Genomic DNA, 12090 nt, shown 5'->3' on the forward strand with positions numbered 1-12090 from the left:
TCACTGCGTAATTTCAAATAAGAATGAATGAAAATATTAAAGGTACACATAGATATAACATCAAAACAACACAAAACCTTGATTCCATCCTTAATATCATCCAGAGACACTACAAAAGCACTGGAACCATCAGTTCCTTTGGATTGTACTGCTAACTGTAAGCTATTTAGAGCAATACGGGCATCTCCATCACAAATTTCCGCTAGCCAGGTAACAGTAGCTTCATCGATGAAAAACCTAAAAAGAAAATGGAAAGTAAATTAGGACACTGAACTACTGCATCAAGCATCTTTTACCAGTTGCCATTCCATGTCATTAATTTCCTATATTAGTACCAAATTATATTCCTACAAACCTTGGTTGATGTTTATTGTTTGCTACACTAAAAACATGATTAGTTTTCACAATCACTCCCTGTAAGCTTTTTAATGCCCTTTGGAGAATTGCAATTATGTGTTTTGTTTCATGTTTTTCAAGAACAATTACCCTACACCGACTTAACAATGCTGAATTGAGGCTGAATGAAGGATTCTCTGTAGTGGCACCAATTAAAGTTATCGCCCCACTTTCCACATGAGGCAAGAAGATATCCTAAAACATATGACAAAATGCATAGCATTTGTATCATATAATAAAGATGCACAGTATTATGATTCTTAAATATGTTAATCATAAATTATTAAAAATTACAACTTAGGACATAAAATCATAACTTTTGCACCTGTTGCAATTTATTAAAACGGTGTATTTCATCCATAAACAACACTGTACGTCTTTTAAAAGATGTTAACTCATTTTTTGCAACTTTGACAACTTCTTTTACTTCATTGACACCAGACATTGTAGCAGATAATTTCACAAATCTTGTTGATTGATTCTTCTTACATTGCTGGGCTATGATATGGGCGAGTGTGGTCTGTAAGTGAAAAAGAAAAGGAACGTGTAGAAACATTCCACTAAGATAAAATTACAATTATTATTGTTTTTTCATATATAGGGACACACATTTTTATGTGAAGTTACAGAGTTATCATATGTATAGTTAATGCTTTTCTGTTTTGTTTGCTGTGTTTTTATGAAGCAACAACTTTGTGAGTGAAAAATCGCTTAATCACACCTTACTAAAGGTTACAGGAACCAACCAACCACAGTAAATCACAGCGTCCAATCCAGACAATCACAATGCGCAACTGTTAGTACCCATAAATTAACAATCTTGACTGACTGCTTTATGGCAAATTAATGTGGATGGGCTCTCATCCACATGCACTGCAGACAACATGGTAAGTCAAATGTCTGCAACCCTTTTGACTGCAAGTATTACTGGCTACACAAAGACAGTCTGACCACTAAGTCATGATACTTGACTGTTGACTTCAGAACTCTATTAGCATGATCTACATCAACACTGACAATGTTCATCTCAGGCTTTGAGTTTCAGAAGCACTTGGGTCTGCCGAGGTTTGCCATTGTTCACGTGTCTCCCAAAACATTTGGGACCTGGTAAGCTAGTGCACTGAGTATGATTGTCAGAGGCCCTATTATTATTTGTTTGTTTCTGTGAAACTAGTATTCCACCATGGGTGAAAGAAGATTGGTAGTAGTGGACTGTGGGACAAACCTAACTACTTCAGTGTCCACAGGTAGTAACACGTATTTTGAGTCATGGTTAATAAGAGACACATTAGAAACACAACTGCTTCCACTGAACTTTACTTGGGAAAAATAAACTGCAGAGCACCAGGATCTGGGATTGGTTCATGGAGTTGGAAGATGAGTTTGCTGAAATGGAATGTATTGGGATTATCAGAAGTGAGATCAACACAATTAAAATAGTGCTATTTGTTTTAATACAAAAGAAACAAAAAGATTGTAAACAAAAAGATTAAAAACAATGTTACCATGAAGGTGTGTAGGAAGGTGGCATCAACAGTGATGAGTAGGTATCCAGGTGGCAGGGGATTGTCGAGGGGTGGTGAAAGATGTGATCTGTATCCTTGATGTTAGAGGCTAGGCTATGGGCTATTTGTTGGAAGTCTTGGGTGACAAGGGTGAAGATTCTTCCTGTGAGAGCAGAGCTACAATGGGGTGTCCACAATTTTGGGGCTTACAGATTTTGGAAAGCGAGCAGAAAATGGGTCTGCAGGAGGGTCATTGGCTGAGGAAGAAGATGGATTCAGGGGAACTCTGGGATTGCCTTAAGGATTTGAGGGGAGATTGGAGGTTTTGCTGGACTTCTAGGAGGGGGTTCACAATGGCAGAGCTTGTAGATGGAGGGGTCAGACAGTTCGCAGAACCTTCTGTCAGGTAGTCACTGTGATTTATCATGACAGTGGTTGAGCCTTAGTCTGCACGGATGATGATTAAGTCTTGTATTCCTACCCACACACCTGCTGCCTTCCAACGAGCATCAGCTACCCCCTTCTCAAGCCCTCTTCCCACTTCACACCTCTCTCTTTCGACACCGTGCCTCACCCCAGTCCACCTGTCAAACTGCAATCCCAGCACTGTGTGTTCAGTGTGTGTGTGTGTGTGTGTGTGTGTGTGTGTGTGTGTGTGCGTGTGTGTGTGTGTGTGTGTGTGTGCTCTCACATATGTTCATGTGCTCGCATGTGCATACATGTCAATAACTTTTATTATTCGGTTAGTGGTCTACTTCTACGTTATTTACATTCTGCCTGGACATTCCTGAAAAAGAGACCACTTGCATGAATGAAATTATAAACTGGAGGGATAACCATAAATTCCCACTTTGTCTAGGCTTCATAGATGTTGACAAAACACCCAGGAAAATATGTACACACAGCCCCTGAGGAATGATTCATTATTATCCACTGACCACTTACAGTGGAATATGTTTAGTCATTAAATATACAACTGATAACATGAGCATTTTTACAGAAAATTTCCTAAAACTTAGTGCCACCTTTTTATCAATATTTCAGGATACTAACATCAACAATTTGCTAATTATAAGACAGAATTTCTGGTCAGTACTCACGTCCAAAAGGCAAAATTGTAGTCCTGCCGATATACAAATAAAAAAGTAAATGGACACACTATCTAGCTTTTGGAACAAACAGTTCCTCCATCTTTAAATGTGAACATTTTAGGTTAGGATTTACCGTGACTATTACCGACATTAAACAAAACAACAAGTTTACTGCTGCCAGTCACCATTTTATTTATTTCCATGGCATGTTTAACGGTAAACACAAAATAAGTAAAATAGAGTACCTCCAGTGGTCACAGGTTCATTTTGCTGTCACAACATCACATGTGTACTGTCATATTTGTAAACAAATATGGCATCTGGAATCTACTGGGTGCAAGGTTCGTATAGCAGAAGAGAAGACATAATCACAAAGTACAAAGAGTATACACCGTAACAACATTATTACAGAATAATTATTTAAAGGATTTGGAGGTGTTTGTTTTGAGGTGTCGAATACATGTGTGGGTACTTCAGGTGGCATATAAATCTGATAAGTCAAAACAGCTTAAACTTCATACCCGTTTATACAATCAGGTGAAATGTTAAAATGGCTTAAGCTTCATACTTGTTAATAACAATCAGGTGAAATGTTACAGACTTTAAGTACAATAATTATATTGGCTACAGCAGTAAAATTATACATAAATGACAATATTTGATTGGCATTAATAGAACAACTCCCATGAAAACATAAAATTCACAGTTGAACACCAAACAGATGACAGTATAAATTTCCTAGACCTTACCATTAGAATAAAGAATAACAGACATCAGTTTGAAATTTATCAGAAGCCTACCACAACACATACCACAATCCACAACTCTCTTGTCACCCCGCAGCACACAAAATGGCAGCATTCCAGTACATGATCATTAGAGCTATCCAACTACCACTCACTGAAGACAAATGTGATCAAGAAATTGAAATAATAAAACAAACAGCTATTGAAAATGGTTATAACAACTCAATAGTAGACACCCAAAAACACTCAATAATGGCAAAGCAATCACAACACTAAAAACAAAAAGACAATAACATCTTCCATACAATCCCCTTTCTAGGTAACATTTCACACCAGATTGCCAATGTCTTCAAACAAAAAGGCATAAGCATATCCTTTACAGCAGTCAACAAGGACGGAAAGAAGTTACCCCACAACATCGGCACACAAAACCCACTTCATCACACAGGTGTGTACAAAATTGAATATTTGGACTGTGACTGCTTCTACATAGGGCAGACAGGCAGATCATTTGAGATTAGATTCAAGGAACACATGGCAGCACTAACAAACAAAAAATACTACACATCAGCAATAGCCACCCACCTGCATGAAACAAAACACCATGTTAACAAAACAAGTATTAGCATCCTACACATCCAACCAATAGGCAGAAAACTAGACATCCTTGAAAAATTTCAAATATACAAACACCAAACAAAACAACTTGAATCCATCTTAAATGACAAAAATGACAATATTTACAATAGTATCATCTCTATTTTCAGCAACTGCCAACATCATTAAAAATGCACGATCAAGCGCGCGAACGCGAACGTGCACACACACACACACACACACACACACACACCTTAATATTTACCATAAATACTGACAGCCGCCAAGAGTACAAGAGATTGACCTCGTTTACAGATAATTCATCACACCAACAGCTTGTACCCCTTGTCAGTTTGAAACTCTATGTACAACTCTATGTACATTAACTACAGGCATAAATTGTATATCTAACTGCATATTTTAAAGCATTACCCAATGCATTACCCCAACCTTTAGGCAGCTAATATATCTAACACGTAATCTTAAGACCCCTTGCCATGTGAAGTTTGCTCTCATACAATCACTCTTTCCACCCTCTCTCTCTCTCTCTCTCTCTCTCTCTCTCTCTCTCTTTCTGCCTCCAGCCTCTCACATCTGTCTATTAATCCCAATCAAATATTGTCATGTATGAATAACTTTACTGCTGTAGCCAAATGATTATTGTACTTAAAGTCTGTAACATTTCACCTGATTGTTATTAACAAGTATGAAGTTTAAGCCATTTTAACATTTCACCTGATTGTATAAACGAGTACGAAGTTTAAGCTGTTTTGACTTGCCAAAATCGGATTTGTATGCCACCTGAAGTACACACACATGTATTCGACACCTCAAAACAAACACCTCCAAATCCTTTAAATAATTATTCTGTAATAATGTTGTTACGATGTATATTCTTTGTACTTTGCGATTATGTCTTCTCTTCTGCTATACGAACCTTGCACCCACCAGATTCCAGATGCCATATTTGTTTACAAATATGACAGTATACATGTGATGCGTTACGACAGCAAAATGAACCTGTGACCACCGGAGGTACTCTATTTTACTTTTTTATGTTTACTGTTAGATATCAGTTTAATTTTTTGTCAGAAGAAATCCAAAACCAAGTTTTGAAATTGTGTCTCGTTTCTCCACTAGACAGTGCCACAAGTTCCTCCAAAAAAATCATAACACAACACACACACAAATGTTTTGTATTAAGTTCTGTTGAAGGTAATGACTTAATAGGTAAAAGAAGGAATAACAGAAGGGGAAAAACTATGAGTGCCTTTGGTAAGCTAAATAGGGTTTTGAAAAATAAGCATCTGAGAGAGCAGACTTCACTCTGACCAAAGTACAAATGAAATGGAAGTCAGCAGTACATGTAGCCAAGTGACAAAGATGAACCATGGAAGATCTCTGCTGCATTGCAAGAGACCAAGATGACCTAATGAAAGGATGGTAAATGATGTTGGAAAACAAACATGAGCAATATAGTAATGCACAGAAGTTGATTATGCATGGAAAAGTCTAGAGGTGGTTTTGTCCAGCAGTTAATGTTAAATGGCTGATGATGATTATGGTATATAATTGTTAATAATGGTAACATGGGCATTGCCTGGAATTTTGTTGACAATTGCTCAGAAAAAATAGCCAGTATTTTCAATGATAGTGATTACACAACAATTGTTATGTATCTTGAAGAATGTTTGTCTTAAAGAATGCCAATCTTCTGTTTCATGTTTATCTTTCTTGTTTCTTATTAACTTTTCTTTTTTAAAATAATTTATTGGAATATTTTATAATGCACACCATCAACTGTATTTGTCTGAAAAATTCTTTAATGCAATCTCTAGAACAGAGCTATAGACACCCTTTGGAAGCAGATAGCCTTTGTGGTTAATGTTACCAACTGGCCCACTAACGCTTGGCAATGTGCCTCAACTGAATACCTGAACCTTTGGGATAGAGTTCTTTCAGTTTGGAACATGGGCTAATAATAAACTGAAATACAGACAGCTGAGTGATCTTGTGAGCACACCACCAGATTCTGACCCTGGAGGTGCTGGGTTCAATCCCATAGGGTGTTCGGAAATCCCCATTACAAACTTCTAAGATTTGTAGAAGGGTAGGTGGGAGTGAGTACATAATACTTTGAATATGAACTCATGTCTGGAAACCTACTACTTTCGTTCTGTGACAGTTTTAATTCAGATGTTTAACTCATCCACTTCTGCTTGAGGAACTGAATTAGGCATGATGCAATACAATTGTCAGGTGCAATTTGTAAGAAAACATACCGAAACATCCATCTATCAATAAAGCACAGTTGATTGTATTAACACTTAAACATGACATGTTTACATAATTCCAAATAAAAAAACTCCCAGTACACTGTACGTACAGAACAGTACTGATGCATTACAACAGTGGCGCAATGTTGTTACAGAACTGTACATACGAAGCATATTCTGGTACACACTCTCCATCCCACGTAGTATCTCTCCAATTTTTAGTGCAGCATCCAGAACACAAGCCAACAGATCTTCCTCTGCCTCTGCAAGAGGTCGTAAATTAAACAACACTACAAAAAGTAGTATACATCATCATGTCTACCCTATTGCATACCGTTGAGACTTCTCTCTTTCCCTCAGCAAAGGTGGACGTTTTACACAACTGAGTTCAGACCACCAGGTACGTTTCCAGACATCGGTTTCTGTTCAAAATATTATGTACTTACTTCCCTCTAAAAGTCCTACAAGTATGAACTACACATTTTTTTTCAGTTCATGGACTTCTACTAAAATATGTCTTATTTTATTAACCATTAATAAATTATCTTATCCAGTAATGTCAGGAGTGACATCATATCAATAACAACACACTGAGAGGCAATCACATAAGGTGATACTGTTCAAATCAATATCAATACCAGTCCATGACTGGGGTGCAAAAGAGTGGAGGGGGTTTGTGTGATATGTCATGTATGACCAACAGAAATATTTCAATTCTGAAACCATTAGGCTTTTATTTACATATGAATCTACCAGCCATACCATTACCTCTGACATGCTTGGTAACTATTGCAACCATGGATCACAGGAAGTACAAACTAAATATTATTACTGCATTGGCAATTTTTATGATGACAAATCAAACTGTTGAAGACAGAAAATTCACTACGTCTCAACATACAAACACATTAATTGTAAAGGACAGATTGAGCTACAACTTACTTTGCCACAGCCAGGAGGCCCCCAGAGTATCATACTGGGAATATCCTTCTTCTCAAGCAATGTTCGCAGGATCATGTTTGAACCCAAAACATGCTCTTGACCAACAAATTCGGATATGTCCACTGGTCTCATCTGTTCTGCCAATGGAATAGAACTTGACATGATGTCCTCAAATACAGAGCATGCCTCATCCTGTAATAAAGCTCAGTAAAATCAGATTATGCACTCACACTATTAGGTTGATAACTTAAAAGAACACTTAGTCACGTGAGTAAGCTACTCCCTACAACACTTCAGACTTGTTGTGTGCCTATGAAACACACAAAGTTAGTACAAACATAGATCCAAGTAATAAATAAAATGGAAAATGATTCAGTTCGTTAGCAAACTGGGGTATAATCATGGGCTCAAAACTTTTAAACTTACCCAGGGGAACGTTTCTCCACCATGTCTCCTCCTTATGTTTGATAGATCTGTCTAATCCTTGGTTGTAAATGAACTGTCTATGTTACCCATTATGCTTATTTTAGCTTAACTTCGGTGAAGCGATACATATGAAAAATAGCTCAGTTGTTATGATAAACCTAGTCTGCTAATTTCCTGCCTACTGGCTACCATAGCTCAGTTGTAGGATAGGTTTAACTGGAAACCAGTTGAAAGCGCCAAAGATATATCGATTCATATTACGCCGCATTAATGTAATCTGTGAGGGCGAGGAAAAAATTAAAAATGATGTACCTTCAGATTTTTTTACACCATCTCTCTTGTTTTAATGTTAGTAACATAGCTCTTCTGTTCTTGTCTGCCATAGTGTAGGGACGTATATTTGTTCTGTGTCCAACAACTAAAAGTTGGATAGCTTGTGAAAGGGAAGAATTTTATTTCTACAATTTCAAGTACACATGTTCCCCTCTACGCGCATCATGAAACACTGCAGCAAATCTTCGGATGCACGGGAATAATCCTGCAGAAGACGACCCCCACGTCATCGGCACTGTCGTACTACTAGAGAGAAGAGGTATTTGCATTAATAGGAAGAGAACTTTCAAGGCTAATCATTTTGAATTCACGTTGCAGAAGTTTGAAAGCATGGTGTTTGTGAGGGGATAAATTTACCAATCGACAGGCACTGTTGGGTAAAATACTGCCACTATACCTTTCTTTCTCGCCAAATTAATTCTATTTTTATACAATGGCAACCGCTTCCTGGAGGGTGCCATAGAGAGAAAGTATGAAGTTATTTTTTAAATGTTATATAATTGCATATTTTGTAATCTTTAGTAGTATTAATTGTCGTAACTGTTTTCGTTTCATGATTGGAATATTGTTGCCATCATAACGGTGGAGAGGCTTGAAAACTCTTAGACTGCAATCATCAGATCTCTTAGTAAGCTTCAATGTTGTGTCTTTATTTACAAAGGTGCCCTTGCAGGACTCTTTAGAGCTTATTAGTAACAAGTTTGAGGAGGACATAGTGGCACTATTTAAACATGTGCTTACTTCGACATACTTCTTATTTCAAGACCAACATTTTGAACAAATGGATGGTGTCGCCATGGGGAGCCCTCTTTCTCCTGTGGTGGCCAATTATTGTATGGAGGACTCTGAAGATAAAGCACTACAGTCAGCCACTCTCAAACCCTCTTGTTTCCAGCGGTATGTTGACGATATGTTTGTGGTGTGGCCACACAGACTGGATACTCTACCTACGTTTCTTCAACATTTAAATTCACTCCATCCGAATATTAACTTCACTATGGAAGTGGAAAAAGATGGCACTTTACCTTTTCTTGATGTTTTGGTACGAAGGAAAGCAGATGGAGCCTTGGGACACAGCGTATACCGCAAGCCAACGCATACAGATCTATATTTGCAGGCCACAAGCTGCCATCATCCAGCACAATGCGGTAGTGCATTACGTACGCTAGTTCATAGAGCGCGTATGGTATCTGACTCTGAAAGCCTGCTGAGTGAGATGCAACATTTGATGACAGTCTTCCGTCAAAACGGTTATTCTGAGAGACAGATACGTAATGCATTCACGCACAAGTGAGTTCAATCTATGGAGCAGAATGAAGATACGAAGACACCCACCACCTTGGCCTTCTTGCCATACTTTGGTGCCATGTCGTCAAGAATCGGAAGAGTCCTCGCAAGATATGACATCAAGTGTGTTTTTCGACCATCTGCAAAACTGAGGAACCTGTTAGGTTCGGTTAAGGATGATCTCGGTCTGAGGAAACGTGGTGTGTACAAGATTCCTTGTCAGTGTGGGGCGGCATATATAGGTCAGACATGTCGCACAGTACAAGAACGTTGCGATGAACATCAGCGTCATACATGCCTATGCCAACCGGAGAAGTCGTCAATTGCAGAACACTATCTGAACACAGGACATCACATGATTTATGAAAAGATGGAAGTTTTATTCCCAGCATCCTCTTTCTGGGATTGCATCATTAAGGAAGCAATACACATCCGTACAGCTGATAACCTTATCAACAGGGATGCAGGATTTCAATTGAGTACAGCCCAGAACCCTGCATTGGCTGCTGTTAAATCACGATGAGAAAGCAAAGAGCTTTCGATAATAGACCCGTCATAACTTTGGCAGCATGTGGTTCCCGCGCCTGCGCAATCTTCACGTGCGTGCTCTATATACAGCGGTGTCGACATGCGGATCTTGTCAGTCATACCTAGCCACCAGCGAGGTTCAACTACCTGATGATGTCTGACAGTTGCTCCAAGGAAGTATTGTGGGATTTGCACAACATCATCCGGCAGCACACCTGTGAAGACTATTTACCACTTAAAAACTGTTTTACTACATATGATCACAGTGGAGATATCAAAGATGAATTGTACCAGGAAGATACCACTAACCATGAAAGGGAATTTGAGGAAACAGTGCAAGCAATAGTTAATGCCCAAATAAATGTACCTATGTTACTAGGTATCAGTGCCACAACAAGAACGTGATACCTCATGGACTATTTGATGGATTGCAAATGTGAGGCTGCATACCAACAGTTCAAGTTCAGAACTGCAAAATATAGACAGCAGTAGGAAGCAAGGGAGTCAAACTGCAAAAATTAACCCGTGTTAAAATTAATAATTTTTTTAACAATGTATTCTCTTAGTGCCTGAGAAACTGATAAGAAAATGCCTTAATTGTATGGACACTTTTAGAAAATAAATCTATGACCACAATTCTCAGCAGATTTGGTTAAAACAGACAATGGAAATAAACAAGAGCACACCTCAAATATCCAAATACAATTATTTTACCCAGCTGTTTTTTTTTTAATAACAAAGGTTCATCTACCATAAGAGTACATAGAGCCTAACATCATACTCAACAAGGTAAGCGAATCTGTGTGTTTCACCGAAGACCAAAAAGAGGAGCTTCAGGAACTGACAGATATGCATATGTTTTTGGAAGACACCCTGGCGTAATAAAAAGATATAAACATTAATGGAGGTGTACTCCCATTAACCTTTTTTCTCTTCATAACCCATTCACTGCGTGAAGGAGGAGGCAGTGAGAAGGAAAATTCATAGAATGAGATATTGGGAAGTTATGCAGCCTTCTTTCTCCCCATACTGTAGTCCTATCTTGGCTGTTGGTAAGCTGGATAGTAGTGTCCACCTCATGCTTGATGCACAAGTGATAAATAAAATAATTTTGCCAGTTAGGGCGTGCCCTGACAACCTAGAGTAACAATTATTAAAATTTTTTAATGTCAAACATCTCATAATAATACACTTACCAGCACGAAAAACGCAACACCCTATAAATGATGTGTAATTATCTATTTAATCAAAGTGAAGCACTTCGACCAATTTTTTGGGACATGGTATGTTATTGGCGTTGCTTTGCGAGCGAACAATGAAGTGTTGATTGGTTATTGCACTAGCCTGAATTATTGTTTCCTGCACAATCTGGAAAATGCATCACTTAATGTGAGTGAAAAATTTTTTCCCGCTCTTGTAGCACTTATTGTTGTATCGTGAATTGTTTCCCTTTAAAATCACATGTGTTTGTAGGATCTTTCTGTGATCGTTGTACTCAGTTTCCTGGAGTAAAGATGCCGTTAAGCACTGAAAAAGCTGCGAAAGCTGTTGCTTTGGTGGTAGGTGGCTGGAGCATGCATTACGTTGCAGAAGTGTTGAGGACTACACCTTCCACGATTTCCAGAACTGTACAAAGGTACAGGGAAACTGGAGGCTTTGCAAGGAGACCAGGAACAGGTCCGAGGTGAGCACCATTGAAGAGAGATGACCACTTTTTACAACTTCAAGCTCTCCGCAATCGTCAAACCACCACAACTTAAGCACGAAATCGACTCCAACACGTTCAAAGGCTCATAGTTAGTGGGAGAACCATTTGAAGACTGGAGGAAGTCACTCTTCAGTCCAGAAATCTCCTACAGGTCCGGAATTCACCAGAGAGCATTGCTCAGCTTGACTACATTTCACAAGGGAACATCTTGCATGGACAGTAAAACAGCGGGATGAAGTGTTATTCATCAGTGAG

At 38.5% G+C, this 12090-nt stretch overlaps 1 protein-coding gene across 3 annotated transcripts in view; it reads right to left on the reverse strand.

Annotated features, from left to right (window-relative positions):
- Positions 1-12090, reverse strand: part of LOC124615538 (ATPase WRNIP1-like) — an 80278-nt gene that overhangs the window by 55504 nt on the left and 12684 nt on the right. The window contains exons 1-6 of one of the 3 annotated variants that reach the window (XM_047143507.1): positions 8292-9649; positions 7980-8195; positions 7554-7745; positions 722-916; positions 356-591; positions 78-237 (exon numbers count right to left, since the gene is read on the reverse strand). In XM_047143507.1, coding sequence (XP_046999463.1) covers positions 78-237; positions 356-591; positions 722-916; positions 7554-7715 — 753 coding nt within the window. In that variant the 5' untranslated portion in view covers positions 7716-7745; positions 7980-8195; positions 8292-9649. Of the gene's footprint in view, positions 1-77; positions 238-355; positions 592-721; positions 917-7553; positions 7746-7979; positions 9650-12090 lie in introns of those variants that run through there. The other 2 variants (XM_047143506.1, XM_047143503.1) reach the window with 2 other exon arrangements.

The sequence above is a fragment of the Schistocerca americana genome, chromosome 5 (assembly GCF_021461395.2).
Source record: "Schistocerca americana isolate TAMUIC-IGC-003095 chromosome 5, iqSchAmer2.1, whole genome shotgun sequence".
NCBI lineage: Eukaryota > Metazoa > Arthropoda > Insecta > Orthoptera > Acrididae > Schistocerca > Schistocerca americana.